At 44.4% G+C, this 17682-nt stretch overlaps 2 protein-coding genes across 2 annotated transcripts in view; both read left to right on the forward strand.

Moving 5' to 3' along the window:
* LOC141212808 (uncharacterized) overlaps positions 1–17682 on the forward strand; it is a 175980-nt gene that overhangs the window by 30440 nt on the left and 127858 nt on the right. The window lies entirely within an intron of this gene.
* On the forward strand, positions 878–9733 carry LOC141212776 (uncharacterized). Its single transcript, XM_073665084.1, has 5 exons — positions 878–1244; positions 1354–1527; positions 2296–2559; positions 4605–4613; positions 6293–9733. Exons 1-5 carry the CDS (start codon positions 878–880, stop codon positions 7315–7317), a joined length of 1839 nt encoding a protein of 612 aa, XP_073521185.1. The 3' UTR covers positions 7318–9733.

Below are 17682 nucleotides of genomic sequence, written 5' to 3' on the forward strand. Positions count from 1 at the left end.
TGAACGGCAGAGTAGTGAGTGATCTATGTGAAAGTTCACCATAGTAGATTTGTCCCTTTTTTCTATGTATTTTTTCTACTAGGAAAAACCCAAAAAGTGTAGTGCCAAGAGGAATAACATGGAGTGTGTGCTGTGCGGGGTTAATTTTCCCAGCACTTATACTAAAAAGCTTAGCCCGAGTTGTATCCAAGAAACCATATCAGAGGAAACACATAATTTTGCTATGGATTTAAAATCTTTAATCCAGACGGAGGTTAGGGACTCCCTAAAGATGTTGGCTATACGTAAAAAGAGTAGGAAGCTGAGACGTCATACATCAGACTCAGAAGAATCTGTAGTATTCCAGGGCAAGGGGAAGTCTGTTTCCTCTCCTACCTACTCGTCATCCTCATCATCATCATCTTCCTCAGATAGCGATACAGGAGGTAGGCCGTGTTTTCCAGTGCAAAACACGGATAAGCTGATTAAAGCCATCAGAACAACTATGGGCATAGCCGATACCAAGACCCCTAGTACTGTTCAGGACATCATGATCGGGGGTCTGGATCAGAAGAAGAGGCGCACATTCCCCGTCAATGAGAGGATCGTTTATCGACAGGGAATAGAAAAGACCTGATAGGAGAGGGCAGTTACCATCACCTTCAAAGAGAAGATACCCGTTTGAGGAAGAAGAATCAACCAGGTGAGATAAAACCCCAAAAATTGACGTGACCGTATCAAAATTCTCTAAAAAAAATCCACCCTGCCGTTTGAGGATTTAGAAGCTTTCAAGGATCCTCTTGATAAAAAAGCGGAAACCTTATTAAAACAAACCTGGGAGTGACCAGCGGGAGCATTGAAACCGGAAGTCGCAGCCACTTGCACAGCCAGGTCAATGATGGTCTGGTTTCAGCATCTAGAAGACCAGATTAAAGGGGACATTCCAAGGGAAAAAATCTTGGCCAGTCTTCCGCTAATGCAGGGGGCGGCTGCCTTCCTCGCGGACGCGTCGGCAGATTCAGTAAGGCTGGCCGCCAGATCAGCGAATTTATCCATTGCAGCTCGCAGAGCTCTGTGGCTCAAGAGCTGGTCAGGTGATGTACAGTCTAAGATGAAATTGTGTTCAATCCCGTGTGAAGGGGAGTTTCTTTTTGGCAAAGCTCTGGATGACATACTGGATAAAGCCACAGATAAGAAACACAGGTTTTCCAGTGTGTTGATGCCTCAGTACAAGACTTCCTTTTGTAAAAGGAAGTATAGCATAGGTAAATTTTCCAGAGACCAGGGCAGATGGAAGGACAAGGAGTGGAGGCTTCATGTTCGGAGGTCCTTCCTTTGAGAACAGAAAAACCCCTAAGTGATGGGCCTCCCCAGGTAGGAGGAAGATTGTCCCACTTCCTGCCTACCTGGGAAAAAATTACATCCAGTGCCTGGATATTAGGGATTATAAAGACAGGACTGAGACTGGAATTCAGATCCATTCCCCTGCAGACCTTCAGGATTTCGTCTCCCAGGAGGCCCAGAGAGCAAACATCCCTGGAGCAAGAGGTATTAAACCTAGTGGAAAAGAAGGTTCTGAGAGAGACTAATAAGCGAGCAGGGGAAAGGATTCTATTCGCCCCTGTTTCTGATAAAGAAGCCGGATGGCTCCTTTAGAACCATAATCAACTTGAAGGGCCTAAACAACTTTCTAATCTACAGACCCTTCAAGATGGAATCTATAATATCAGCCATAAAGGTGTTGTTCCCGGGTTGTTATATGAGTGTCCTTGACCTGAAGGACGCCTATTACCACGTCCCAATCCATACAGGATACCAGCAGTATCTGAGAGTAGCTGTGTATATCATCAATCGTGTGAGGCAATTTCAGTTCACAGCTCTGCCCTTCGGCCTCTCCATGGCTCCGAGAATCTTTACGAAGATCATTCTGGAGGTCATGGTGCATTTGAGAGAACAAGATACTCTAGTTGTCCCTTACCTGGACGACTTCCTGGTAGTATGCAGATCAAGAGAGAGCATTGAAAACTCGCATTGACAAGAGTCAGAGCCAGCCTGATCAATCTTGGATGGATACTGAATCTAGAGAAGTCAAGCCTGGAGCCTCGGAAGGTTCCGTCTTTTTTAGGGCTTATCTTGGACTCAGAGGGATAGACTTGTCTGCTACCGGAAGACAAGAAAAACAAAATTACGTCCCTAGCCTCAGGAGTAGTCAGGAATCCATCCATGACCCTAAGGAAAGCAATGTCTCTTTTAGGTTCAATGACATCATGTATCCCAGCAGTCCAGTGGGCTCAGATACACTCCCGATATCTGCAGCAAGATATCCTAGCAGCGGAGAAACAACTCAGGGGACACTTGGACAGGAAGATGACACTTTCCAATACAGCCATCAGCTCAATCGCATGGTGGCTGGATTGGGAGAACCTGTCACAGAAAGTTCCCTGGTTGTATCAGGTCAGGGACATAATTACAGCGGACTCAAGCTCAGATGGCTGGGAGCACATCTGGGAGATCGTGTAATACAAGGAATCTGGTCGGACAGCGAGAAAGCCTTCTCAAAACATGAAGGAGCTGTCGGCGGTAAAGAATGCAGTGATGAAGTTCAGTTCCCAACTACAGGGACAACACATCCGAATTATGTCAGACAACAGGACAACAGTCGCCTATGTCAATCATCAGGGGGCACGAGATCCTGACCTCTCCTGTTCGTGAAAGAGCAGATTCTACAGTTTGCAGAACAACATCAATTTATGCTCTCGGCTCTGCAAATAAGAGGCAAAGAAAACTAAAGATCAGATTTTCTGAGTCCGAATATACTGAATCAGGGCGAATGGGAGCTGAATCCAACAGTATTCCAGCAAATTGTGGATCGCTGGGGTCAATCAGAAATAGATCTTTTCGCAAACAAACGAAACAGAAAAACAAGGATCTTCTGCTCCTTAAATCCAAAAGAAAGACCCTATGCATTAGATGCATTACAAATACCCTGGAGCTTTGGCCTAGCCTATGCTTTCCCCCCACTAATGTTAATGCCAACGATTTTGAGGAAGATCCGAGAGGAGCAGGCAAGGGTCATACTAATCGCCCCATTCTGGCCCAAGAGACCCTGGTTCACCTGGATAAAGAGGATGTCCCAGTCAGATCCATGGGTCCTTCCAGATACTCCAGATCTCCTCAAGCAAGGCCCAGGCTTCCTTCTTCAGAGGTTGGGCATTTGATGGCCTGGAGTTTGAAAGGTCGTTACTAATCCAGGAAGGGTTTTCCCTAGGTCTAGTAACTACTCTGCTCAAAAGCAGTGTGACGACTAAGATCTATTGTAGGACATGGTCAAAATTCCTATCTATTTCGGCGCAGTCAGCTAAGGTTAAAATTCCTATAAAGCTATTCTGGAATTTCTTCAAAGGGTCTTAGATATGGGGTTGGCTACCAGTACCCTTTAGGTGCAAGTATCAGCGCTTGGAGCTTTATATAACTATAATTTGGCAGCAGATAGATGGGTTATCAGGTTTAAAAAGGCGTGCAATAGATCCAGACCTATTGCTACCCCGAGAATGCCTCCCTGGGATCTAAACCTGGTCCTGGAAGCCCTGACTAAGTCTCCTTTTTGAGCACTTAGGAAGCGTGACAGAAAGAACTCTCACTCTGAACACAGTGATACCGATAGCTATAACATCAGCCCGTAGAGTTATTGACTTACAAGCTCTGTCAGTAAATCATCCTTTTACACTGGTCACTGTAGATGGAGTTACATTAATACCAGACCCGGCCTATTTTCCGAAGGTGGCCTCCAAATTCCACAAAACACAGGAGATCATTCTCCCCTCATTGTATCCTAGCCCAACAGATTTAGGGGAACAGAGGCTTCATACTCTAGATGTTAGACTGGTTTTGGTTCAGTATTTGGAGGTAACAAGGCCTTGGAGGAGAAGTGATGCCTTATTTGTCTCCTTCCAGGGAGCTAGTAAGGGACTTAAAGTTACAAGGGGAACTATAGCTAGATGGATCAGGGACGCCGTTAGCTTAGCATATTCCCCTAGTAATGTGCCAGTTTCAGAGAACCTGAAGGGCCATTCCACAGAGCTGGTGCAGCCTCCTGGGCTGAGAAGGCGGAAGTGTCCATTGATAACATATGTAAGGCAGCAACATGGTAATCTCCTTCTACCTTTTATAACCATTACTGTCTTGATCTTTCTTCATCTGCTGATCTATCCTTTGGGAGAAAGGTGTTGCAAGCGGTGATCCATCCCTAAGGTGTCTGTTCTATATAAATCTCTCAGGTGGTGCTGTCATAGGAGAAGGGGGAAAAAATCATAGTTACCTACCGGTAACGGGATTTTACAGAGCCCATGACAGCACCCTTATATGCCCCCCCTTTTTTGATCACTTATGGTGTTCTCTATATATGGGTGTACAGTGAGAAATGTTTTATTGGTGGTAGTTGTGTACTAACATACTGTCTGGAGGTCCTCTCATGCTCTAAAACAAAACTGATGTGAAGGAGAGGTACCGCCTTTTTTATTCAGCAGGTTTCCTGTCCTTGGTGGGCGGATACCATCTCTCAGATGGTGCTATCATGGGCTCTGTAAAATCCTGTTACCGGTAACTATGATTTTTTTCATTTACAGACGATGGACGTGAGTGGGGCTTGTTGTTTGTGAGATGAGTAGAAGTTTTTATTGGTATTATTGTTGCCTACATAACTTGGTGGCTTTTTATTCCATATTTGAAAGGCAGAATGAACAAACAGTTGAAAACCACGCTCTACTGGTTCATCCTATGAGGTTTTCTATTAGATTTTGAAATGTCAGTGTCTTGGTGAATAATTAATTCAATGTATTTTTCGGACTATAAGACGCACTTTTTTCCTCCTTTTTTTTCTCCTATGCCTGCTGTTAAAGGGCATGAATATTCAACCTCTCTCCACGCCCACGGGCATGGGGAAGGGGTGAATATTCATTCCCTTTAATGAGCGGGCACAGGAGATAGCCAGCAGCCGCAGCGCGGCTCCACTATATGCCGGCTATGAAGGAGAGTGAAGTCACTGCTCCCCGTGCACACAGTCCCGGCGTCGGAAGCAGTGACTTCCAGCAGCTAATCTCTCCTTGTGAGCCGCGCATTGCAGTGACGTCATGCACGGCTCACATGGAGAGATCAGTGCAGGCAGACAGGACGCTGCGCTGGAGGAGAGAGAAGAGAGGTGAGTAGGAGTGTTTATTTTTTTTTAATGTGCAGCATGATGGGGATTAGGGGTGCCATGCATATTTGGGCAGGGATTAAGGGTGCCATGCATACCAGGATAGGGATTAGTGGTGTCAAGCATACCAGGACAGGGATTAGGGGTGCCATGCATACCAGGACAGGGATGAGGGGTGCCATGCATACCAGGACAGGGATGAGGGGTGCCATGCATACCAGGATAGGGATGATGGGTGCCATGCATACCAGGATAGGGATTAGGGGTGCCATGCATATCAGGACAGGGATGAGGGGTGCCATGCATACCAGGACAGGGATGAGGGGTGCCATGCATACCAGGATAGGGATTAGGGGTGCCATGCATGCCAGGACAGGGATGAGGGGTGCCATGCATGCCAGGACAGGGATGAGGGGTGCCATGCATACCAGGACAGGGATGAGGGGTGCCATGCATACCTGGACAGGGATGAAGGGTGCCATGCATACCAGGATAGGGATGATGGGTGCCATGCATACCAGGATAGGGATGATGGGTGCCATGCATACCAGGATAGGGATGAGGGGTGCCATACATACCAGGACAGGGATGAGGGGTGCCATGCATACTAGGACAGGGATGATGGGTGCCATGCATACCAGGACAGGGATGAGGGGTACCATGCATACCAGGACAGGGATGAGGGGTGCCATGCATATCAGGATAGGGATGAGGGGTGCCATGCATATCAGGATAAGGATGAGGGGTGCCATGCATACCAGGATGGAGGGATGCCAGGCATACCAGGATGGGGATGGGGACCACGTATAAAAGGAAGGGGGCGGCATATATACCAGGATGGGGGATATTGTCAGAATTGGGGGACATTACCCCTGTACCAGTGTCAGCAGAAGACCCCCCTCCCCCTTAAAAGTGCATCATGACCACATTTTATGCTTAAATATTTATTTTTTTATTTTCCTCCTCTAAAACCTAGGTGCGTCTTATGGTCCGTTGCGTCTTATAGTCCGAAAAATACGGTACATAACTTGCCATTATTATAGACAGTTTAAGTAGAAATGTAAAAAAATAAAATCCAAGTATATTTTATTGAAAAATAATAGATTTTTATCTTAGCAGATAACTGTACCTGGAGATCAGAGGGACAGCTGACATCTTCAATTTTTAAATCAGAAGATCTTGAGATCCCACAGGATACAATTGAAGTGAATGCCATTACTCCAGATATACCATCATCCCTTCACAGCAAAGATTTGTCATCTGATCCTTTGAAACAGGTCCTGTCTTCTGATTCATTACCAACTACTAAGAAAAATCATAGTCACAAATTAAGCATTAAAAAACAAACTGCTCCTAAAGCAAATAAGACATTTTTAGAATATGGAAATAGTTTTCCTCTCGAAAAATCTTTTCCTAAACATCAAAAAATTCACACAGCCGAGAATAGATTTTCTTGTTCCAAGTGTGGGAAATATTTTAACAAGAAATCAGATCTTGTTAAACACCAGGGAACTCACACAGGGGAGAAGCCTTTTTCATGTTCAGAATGTGGGAAATGTTTTACACGAAAAGCAGCTCTTAATAAACATCAGAGAAGTCACACAAGGGAGAAGCCTTTTTCATGTTCAGAATGTGGTAAACATTTTAAACAGAAATACGGTCTTGTTATACACCAGATAACTCATACAGAGGAGAAGCCTTTTTCATGTTCAGAATGTGGGAAATATTTTACACGAAAAGCAGCTCTTAATAAACATCAGAGAAGTCACACAAGGGAGAAGCCTTTTTCATGTTCAGAATGTGGTAAACATTTTAAACAGAAATACAGTCTTGTTATACACCAGAGAACTCACACAGGGGAGAAGCCTTTTTCATGTTCAGAATGTGGTAAACATTTTAAACAGAAATACAGTCTTGTTATACACCAGAGAACTCACACAGGGGAGAAGCCTTTTTCATGTTCAGAATGCGGTAAACATTTTAAACAGAAATGCAATCTTGTTGAACACTACAGAACTCACACAGGGGAGAAGCCTTTTTCATGTTCAGAATGTGGGAAATATTTTACGCGGAAAGCAACTCTTAATAAACATCAGAGAAGTCACACAGGGGAGAAGCCTTTTTCAAAATTAAATTTTTATTGAAAGGTTAAATAATTTTCAATTACAAAAATACAAAAAAAAAATATATATATATATCAGCATCAATATATCCTAGAATATAAGTATAACGTCCAATAAAACATCAAGTTATAGGAAGAAAAAGGAAGAAAGAGAACATTTTAGGCCATCAGTATTACAATTATGAAGTTAGTAAAATCCAATGGAAACCATACATAGTGCAGCCAGGCCCGAACCAATGCAGAGCACAATCCGGACAGAGAAGAAACGCACCAGAGAAAAGGGTGGGTCACATTAGTGTGATGTAAGACGGTAGGCATCGGATTCCTGGAATTCAATCCAGTCTCTCCAAGACTTACAGTATCTATCACAATCAGTGGGGGATCGGGCAATCAAATGTTCCATCCTATTTAGAAGAGCTATGTCACAGAACCACTCCTCCAGAGTAGGTGGAGAAGTACTTTTCCATTGATGAGGAATGATATTCTTAGCAGCCTGTATAAGGTAGCTTATTAAAGAACTTTTGTATGTGGTGAGACTAGTTGGGATCATAAAGAGCAAAAGAGATTCAGGAGAGTTGGGCAGAGAAGCCTTTTTCATGTTCAAAATTTGGGAAATCTTTTAACCAGAAAGCACATCTTGATAGCCACCAGAGAACCCACACAGGGAAGAATGCAGCAACTACACCCAATTGGTCTCTGTGCAGACAGGCCCTAGCTAACTAAAAATAACACCTCAGACCTAACTCCCTAATAGGCAGTTGAAGAGTTTCTCTTACCTCCTGAGGAATCAGAGGGGGGGCAGCAATACACTGTCAACAAGGGGAAAGAAAAGTATGAAGATATGAAAACCCTGAGTGAGAAACTTAAGACACATTCATATAGGGCAAAGAAGGCAAGCTAATGAGAACCAAAAATAAAAGGAATAAGTATAACTTCCCAGAAACCTAACCGTGGTAGAAAGAAAAGGTACTGGGAGGGAAAGAAAACAGACAAGGAGGATTGTTTCACCTTTGTGGTGAAACTTACAAAATTCATCCTCACCCACAATTATTTGAATTTGATAACATTTATCTATAGGAGACTGGTACAGCAATGGGAAGTAAAATGGCTCCACAGTACGCAAATCTTTTTGTGGCCAAGCTTTATAGTGACTTCTTGTCCTCATGTCCCATCAGGCCTCTTGCCTACTACCGTTACATTGACGATATTTTAATCATCTGGACAGAATCTCAGCAACAGCTTAAGACGTTCCATGAACACTTTAATCAATTTCATCTCACCATCAACTTAACACTCAACTACTCCTGTACTGAAATTAACACCTTGGTGGCCTCAGAATGGCCTTTTTGAACGAGAGCTACCATACAAGAACAATTGTAAACCAGATTGCAAGAGCCACCAGAATATCAAGGAATCATCTCCTACATTTCAAAACTAAACAAGAAAGCAATCTGGAGTCTCTAGTAGTCGCCTACAATCCAAATCTGGAGATGCCAATGGGATCTGCATGGAAATTACAACCATTATTACAAAAAGATGCTGATTACAATCTATATTTCCAGACCCAGCACTTCTGTGATTTAGGCAGCCCACAAATCTAAGAAGCATCATCATCAGAAACTCCCTGTCCTCTCCAACAGCTACAGGAACTTTTCCCTGCTGCCAGAAAAAATGTAAAACATGTCTATTTATAATGATCACTGACAAGATAAAGATTCCCAACTCAAATCAGGAGACAACCACAAGATCCCAGGTACTTTCAGCTTCATCACTTCTAATGTAGTGTACTTAATTACATGTACCAAATGTCCAGCTGGCGGTCTGTACATAGGGGAGACAGGGCAAAAACTTAGAACAAGGATGAATTTTCTTCGCCACACAATAAAAGAAAAAAGAATAGATCTACCTGTGGCCAAACATTTTTTATCCCTGATCACAGCATCATTGACATGAAATTACTTGTATTAAAAGGTAACTTCAAATCTCAGAGAGACAGAAAAATGTGGAATTACAAACTTATGACAATCTTTGACACACTCACAGAGCAGGAGTTAATGTGTCGCATGGATTTATGTCTTTCTACATTAACTAAGGAATGTGCTCCTCAGACCGTTTGGGGGCATCACAATCATGGACCAGACTAGTGTTGAGCCACCCCCGTAGTGTTCGGGTTCGGTTCGGTTCGTCGAACACCGGGATGTTCGAGGAACTGTTCGTCGAACACCTTAGAACACTGTCGAACACCGTTAAAACCAATGGCAGGCAAACAAAAACACATAGAAACACATAGAAAACACCTGCAAAGGTGTCCAAAAGCTGACAAACTGCTCAGAAGACACTCTCTTTAAAAAAAGCCGGCCGGCAAATTCAGCAGCGGCATACACCGGTACCCGACAATTTAGACAAGAAGGAATAGAGCATCACACATAGATTAGATAGATAGAAACATGTCAGTCACACATATAAGAAGCACAGTGACAGTGTTGGTTACTGCACTTGTCATTTAGTGTAAAGGATTTATTAAAAAAAAATATTAGTGTTTTCATGCACCGTCTCTTTAAAAAAGCCGGCCGGCAATTCAGCATCTGTACCCGACAATTTTGAACAGAAAGATAGAGCATCACACATAGATTAGATAGATAGAAACATGTCAGTCACATATATATGAAGTACAGTGATAGTGTTGGTTACTGTACTTGTCATTTAGTATTAAAATAAAGGATTTATTATTAAAAAAATTGGCGTGGGGTTCCCCTTAATTTTAGGCTCTAGCGGAGGTTAAGCAGACGGCTGGGGCAGATGTTTGAAGCCTGGGAAGGGGGTAATACCCACGGAGCTTCCCAGGCTACTAATATCAGCCCCCAGCTGAATACATAGCCTTTACTAGCTATTAAAATGGGGGACCCCCCAAAAAAAATGACGTGGGGTCCCCCCTAATTTAATAGCTAGCAAAGGCTAGGCAGACAGCTGGGGGCTGATATTAATAGCCCAGGAAGGGAGCCATGAATATAGGCCCCCTCCCAGGCTAGAAACACCAGCCGTCAGCCGCCCCAGAAATGGCGCATTCATAGGATGCGCCAATTCTGGCACTTAGCCTCGCTCTTCCACGCTGCCCTGGTGCGGTGGCAGGGGGTAATAGGGTTGGGGTTGATGTCAGCTTATAATGCCAGCTGACATCAAGCCCAGGTTAGTAATGGAGAGGCGTCTATAAGACACCCCCATTACTAACCCCATAGTCAAAGTTAAAAAAAACACAAACACCCAGAATAAAGTCCTTTAATTGAAATAAAGACACAATCCTTTATTGTTCTAAATTAAACCATACTTACCATCACGCCCATTCCAGCTGAAGCCAACGATCTCCTGCAATAAAAGAAAAATAATAAAGCAACCTCATCCTTACCTTTCCATGGTTCCCACGACAGCTTCAGCTCTGCTACATCGAGATGACAGGCTGGACCGCAGCAGAACGCTGCCATCCAGCCTGTCATCCCGCAGACACTGAGAAGCGCAGGCTTGCTTGCGCTGCTCAGCGTCTCTCTGTGACGACATCCAGATGAGCCGAGTTCATGTCCAATGAACTCTGCTCACCTCATGCACGTCACTGACAGCGTGGGAAAATTCTCACGCTGAAGCGCTGATTGCAGGAGAATTTTCCCACGCTGTCAGTGACGTGCAGGAGGTGAGCTGAGTTCATTGGACATGAGCTCACCTCATGCACATCACTGACAGCGTGGGAGAATTCTCCTGCACTCAGCACTTCAGCGTGAGAATTTTCCCACGCTGTCAGTGACGTGCATGAGGTGAGCCGAGTTCATTGGACATGACCTCGGCTCATCTGGATGCCGTCACAGCGAGACAGTGAGGAGCGCAAGCATGCCTGCGCTTCTCAGTGTCTGCGGGATGACAGACTGGATGGCAGCGTTCTGCTGCGGTCCAGCCAGTCATCTCGATGTAGCAGAGCTGAAGCTGTCGTGGGAACCATGGAAAGGTAAGGATGAGGTTGGTTTATTATTTTTCTTTTATTGCAGGAGATCGTTGGCTTCAGCTGGAATGGGTGTGATGGTAAGTATGGTTTAATTTAGAACAATAAAGAATTGTGTCTTTATTTCAATTAAAGGACTTTATTCTGGGTGTTGTGTTTTTTTTAAATACTTTACTAGAAATTCATGGCGGTCATGTCTAATACTGGCGTGACCCCATGAATTTTGGGCTTGGGGCCAGCTGATAATACCAAGCTGGCCCTAACCCCTTTATTACCCAGTGAGCCACCGCACCAGGGCCCTGGATGAGTTGGGTACAGCGCCAGAAGATGGCGCTTCTATGAACGCGCCATTTTCCGGGGTGGCTGCGGACTGCAATTTGTAGCGGGGGGGGGGGGGCCCAGAAAGCTTGGGCCTCCCTGCGCTGCAGATTCCAGCCCCCAGCTGCCTAGTTGTACCTGGCTGGACACAAAAATAGGGCGAAGCCCCACGTACTTTTTTTTTAATTATTTCATGAAATTCATGAAATAATTAAGAAAAAAAGGGCTTCCCTATATTGTTGTGTCCGGCCAGGTACAAATAGGCAGCTGGTGGATGGGGGCAGCCCGTTCCTGCCTGCTGTACCTGGCTGGACACAAATATAGTGCGAAGCCCCACTTCAATTTGTTTTTAATTATTTCATGAAATTCATGAAATAATTAAGAAAAAAAGGGCTTCCCTATATTGTTGTGTCCGGCCAGGTACAAATAGGCAGCTGGTGGATGGGGGCAGCCCGTTCCTGCCTGCTGTACCTGGCTGGACACAAATATAGGGCGAAGCCCCACTTCAATTTTTTTAAATTATTTCAGGAAATTCATGAAATAATTTAAAAAAAATTGACGTGGGGCTTCGCACTATATTTGTGTCCAGCCAGGTACAGCAGGCAGGAACGGGCTGCCCCCAACCACCAGCTGCCTATTTGTACCTGGCCGGACACAACAATATAGGGAAGCCCTTTTTTTCTTAATTATTTCATGAAATAATTTAAAGAAAATTGACGTGGGGCTTCGCCCTGTTTTTGTGTCCAGCCAGGTACAACTAGGCAGCTGGGGGCTGGAATCCGCAGCGCAGGGAGGCCCAAGCTTTCTGGGCCACCCCCGCTGCAAATTGCAGTCCGCAGCCACCCCGGAAAATGGCGCGTTCATAGAAGCGCCATCTTCTGGCGCTGTACCCAACTCATCCAGGGCACTGATGCGGTGGCTCACTGGGTAATAAAGGGGTTAGGGCCAGCTTGGCATTATCAGCTGGCCCTAAGCCCGAAATTCATGGGGTCACGCCAATATTAGACATGACCACCATGAATTTCTAGTAAAGTATTTAAAAAAAACACAACACCCAGAAAAAAGTCCTTTAATTGAAATAAACACACAATTCTTTATTGTTCTAAATTAAACCATACTTACCATCACGCCCATTCCAGCTGAAGCCAACGATCTCCTGAAATAAAAGAAAAATAATAAAGCAACATCATCCTTACCTTTCCATGGTTCCCATGACAGCTTCAGCTCTGCTACATCGAGATGACAGGCTGGACCGCAGCAGAACGCTGCCATCCAGCCTCTCATCCCGCAGACACTGAGAAGCGCAGGCTTGCTTGCGCTCCACAGTGTCTCTCTGTGAGGGCATCCAGATGAGCCAAGTTAATGTCCAATGAACTCGGCTCACCTCATGCACGTCACTGACAGCGTGGGAAAATTCTCCTGCACTCAGCGCTTCAGCGTGGGAGAATTCTCACACTGAAGCGCTGAGTGCAGGAGAATTCTCCCACGCTGTCAGTGACGTGCAGGAGGTGAGCTGAGTTCATTGGACATGAGCTCACCTTATGCACGTCACTGACAGCGTGGGAAAATTCTCCTGCACTCAGCGCTTCAGCGTGGGAGAATTCTCACGCTGAAGCGCTGAGTGCAGGAGAATTCTCCCACGCTGTCAGTGACGTGCAGGAGGTGAGCTGAGTTCATTGGACATGAGCTCACCTTATGCACGTCACTGACAGCGTGGGAGAATTCTCCTGCACTCACCGCTTCAGCGTGAGAATTTTCCCACGCTGTCAGTGACGTGCATGAGGTGAGCCGAGTTCATTGGACATGAACTCGGCTCATCTGGATGTCGTCACAGAGAGACGCTGAGCAGCGCAAGCAAGCCTGCGCTTCTCAGTGTCTGCGGGATGAGAGGCTGGATGGCAGCGTTCTGCTGCGGTCCAGCCTGTCATCTCGATGTAGCAGAGCTGAAGCTGTCGTGGGAACCATGGAAAGGTAAGGATGAGGTTGCTTTATTATTTTTCTTTTATTGCAGGAGATCGTTGGCTTCAGCTGGAATGGGCGTGATGGTAAGTATGGTTTAATTTAGAACAATAAAGGATTGTGTCTTTATTTCAATTAAAGGACTTTATTCTGGGTGTTTGTGTTTTTTTTAACTTTGACTATGGGGTTAGTAATGGGGGTGTCTTATAGACGCCTCTCCATTACTAACCTGGGCTTGATGTCAGCTGGCATTATAAGCTGACATCAACCCCAACCCTATTACCCCCTGCCACCGCACCAGGGCAGCGTGGAAGAGCGAGGCTAAGTGCCAGAATTGGCGCATCCTATGAATGCGCCATTTCTGGGGCGGCTGACGGCTGGTGTTTCTAGCCTGGGAGGGGGCCAATATTCATGGCTCCCTTCCTGGGCTATTAATATCAGCCCCCAGCTGTCTGCCTAGCCTTTGCTAGCTATTAAATTAGGGGGGACCCCACGTCATTTTTTTTTGGGGTGTCCCCCATTTTAATAGCTAGTAAAGGCTATGTATTCAGCTGGGGGCTGATATTAGTAGCCTGGGAAGCTCCGTGGGTATTACCCCCTTCCCAGGCTTCAAACATCTGCCCCAGCCGTCTGCTTAACCTCCGCTAGAGCCTAAAATTAAGGGGAACCCCACGCCAATTTTTTTAATAATAAATCCTTTATTTTAATACTAAATGACAAGTACAGTAACCAACACTATCACTGTACTTCATATATATGTGACTGACATGTTTCTATCTATCTAATCTATGTGTGAAGCTCTATTCTGTCTGTTATAAATTGTCGGGTACCGCTGCTGAATTGCCGGCCGGCTTTTTTAAAGAGACGGTGCATGAAAACACTATTATTTTTTTTGATAAATCCTTTACGCTAAATGACAAGTACAGTAAGCAACACTGTCACTGTACTTCGTATATATGTGGCTGACATGTTTCTATCTATCTAATCTATGTGTGAAGCTCTATTCTGTCTGTTATAAATTGTCGGGTACCGCTGCTGAATTGCCGGCCGGCTTTTTTAAAGAGACGGTGCATGAAAACACTATTATTTTTTTTGATAAATCCTTTACGCTAAATGACAAGTACAGTAAGCAACACTGTCACTGTACTTCGTATATATGTGGCTGACATGTTTCTATCTATCTAATCTATGTGTGAAGCTCTATTCTGTCTGTTATAAATTGTCGGGTACAGGTGTATGCCGCTGCTGAATTGCCGGCTTTTCATGTTTCACTGTTGGCACTGTTCCCATCGATTTGGGCAATCACTGTAATGCCACAACCACCATGGCTGTGGCATTACAGTGAGTGGCAGACAATCCCTGCATGATTGGTGCTCTAAATAGCGCCAGACATGCAGGACACGCTTTTGGTGCACGAACAGTTATCGAACATAACCTCGAACAGCCGAATTTTTTGCAAATCGTTCGGGTTCGTCGAACAACTCGAACACCGCCCAAAACAGCTCGAATTTGAGATTGGCGAACAGTTCTAGTCGAACACCGCTCATCTCTAGACCAGACCTCAATCACAGGACAATAAAACTTTCACACTCCTTATCAATGAACTGTTCCAATATTCATGGACACAACTGCTTCTCCCTCTCCCATACTAATAGTTCTGCTTCACGCCACTTGTCTCATCTATTGTTTTATTCCTGTGCCCTGTTGTGTATAAATATATGACACTTCAGATTTTGTGTTATACTATGTCTAAAGAAGAGACCTGAGTAGTCTTGAAAGCTTGTAATTTGTTACCATCTTTTCAGTTAGCCAAAGGTATCAACCACTGAAGACTCTCATATTTTTCTCCAAACAGCAATTTTAAGATCTCTCCACAGGTGTTCAATGGGATTTAGATCCAAGCTCATTGGCGGTCACTTCACAACTCTCCCGCACTTTGTTTCCATCCATTTCTGGGTGCTTCTTGATGTATGTTTGGGGTCATTGCCATGCTGGCTACCCATGACCTAGAACGCTAACCCAGCTTTCTGACACTAGGCACTACATTGCCACACAAAATCCTTTGGTAATCTTCAGATTTCATGATGCCTTGCACACAGTGAAGGCACCCAATGCCAGAGGCCGCAAAACCACTCCAAAACATCTTTGAACCTCCACCATATTCCACTGTAGTTACTGTGATCTTTTCTTTGTATGCTTCATTCTGTTTAAACAGTAGAACGATTTGCTTTACCGAAAAACTCTATATTGGTCTCCTCTGTCCACAAGACACTTCCCCAGAAGGGTTTTAGCTTACTCATGTGCATCTTGGCAAACTGCAGTGTAGCTTTTTTATGCCTCTGTGTCAGCAGTGGGGTCCTCTTTATTCTCCTGCCATAGCGTTTCATTTAATTCAAATGTTAGCGGTTAGTTCATGCTGGCACTGATGCACCCTAAGCATGTAAGACAACTTGAATTTCTTTGGAACTTTGGTGGGGCTACTTATTCACCATCTGGACTATCCTGCATTGCAACCTTTCGTCAATTTTTCTCTTCTGTCCACATCCAGGGAGATTAGCTACAGTGACATGGGTTGTAATTGTATTGATTATGTTGTGCACCATGGACAAAGAAACATCCGCATCTCTGGAGATGGACTTGAAAAATATCAAAAATTTCAAGATTAGAACAATTTTGGTTCTCAAGTCCTCAAACAGTTCTCTTCTTCTCTTTCTGTTCTCCGTGCTTAGTGTGGCACAAGCATGCACACATTGCAAAGATTGAATCAGCTTCTCCCTTTTTATCTGGTTTCAGGTGTGATTTTCATGTTGCCCACACCTGTTACTTGCCACAATTGAGTTTGAACGAGTTTCACATGCTTGAAACAAAGTTGTTTACCCACACCCCACAATTTTGACAAAAGGTGCCAACAATTTTGACCGGCTCAGTTTTGGTGGTTTTGTGTGAAATTATGTTCACCTAGCTTTTTTTTGTCTGTTTTTTGTGTTGTTCCCATACATATAAAGGAAATAAAAATGTATAACAAAATATGTGTAATTGCAATAATTTTCTGGGAGAATTACTTCATTTTCTGGAACAATTTCAAGGGAGCCAACACTTTGACCATGACTTGTTTTTGTTGCAGCATTTCATCCTCTACATGTTCAGCTATATTAGAAGGCTTGTAGCAAACTCCAATTAGCAGCGTTACATTATTGGCATTTCCATGTACATTTACCCATACTGACTCTACATTGTCGAAGCTCCACTCCAATGTCGTCATTTAGCACAGGTCTTAAGTTGGATTTAATGAAAATACCCACCCCTCTACCTTTTTTTCTTTCCTAACCTTTTGAATGTAGTGTAATCCTCTGTTTGTCACTCAGTCATGGCTTTCCAGCCAGGTTTCCGTAATGCCCACCACATCGTAATCTGTGGCTGACATTAGAGTCTCTTAATTCATTAATTTTGTTTGCAAGACCTCTTGCATTTGCCAGCAGACGTTTAATACTATTAATACTATTAACTATTTATTACTCCTATTTGCCTCCTTACTTTCCTTGAATGTCCCAGCCCCCTAAATCCTCATTGACCCCTACTGTCTCTCTCTCTGTCTACTCTATCCCCTTATTTGTACAAAAAAACTCCCTCCCCCCAGATCCTAGTTTAAAAGCTCCCCCATCCATCTGACCATTTTTCACTGCAGCACATCTGCACCCTCCCAGTTGAGGTGCAGCCTGTCCCTATAGTAGAGCCTGTAGCCAACAGAAGTAGGCCCAGTTCTCCATGAACCCAAACCCTTTATCCTGCCAATTATTTATCTCCTTAAGTTCCCGCTAACTTTCTAGTGACGCTAGTGGAATCGGCAGTATTTCGGCAAACACTACCTTAGAGGTCCTGTACTTCAGCTTCTCTCCTAATTCCCTGTGACCTTCCACCTTCCTCTAACTTTGTCATTGGTACCAATGTGTACCATGACTGCTGGGTTTTCCCCAGCCCCACCCAATAATCTGTTTATCTGATTGCAGGAAGATCCCTCATATTAACTTGGGAGCTACCGTAAGGACCATAAAATTTCCACTTAACGAGATAGTTCCAGGTGGGTCAGGCGCTGTCTGCACTAAGAACTCGCTCTACCTCATACTC

Source organism: Phyllobates terribilis, unplaced genomic scaffold (assembly GCF_046119375.1).
Source record: "Phyllobates terribilis strain yellow unplaced genomic scaffold, ASM4611937v1 Scaffold_186__1_contigs__length_3700242, whole genome shotgun sequence".
Taxonomy (NCBI): domain Eukaryota; kingdom Metazoa; phylum Chordata; class Amphibia; order Anura; family Dendrobatidae; genus Phyllobates; species Phyllobates terribilis.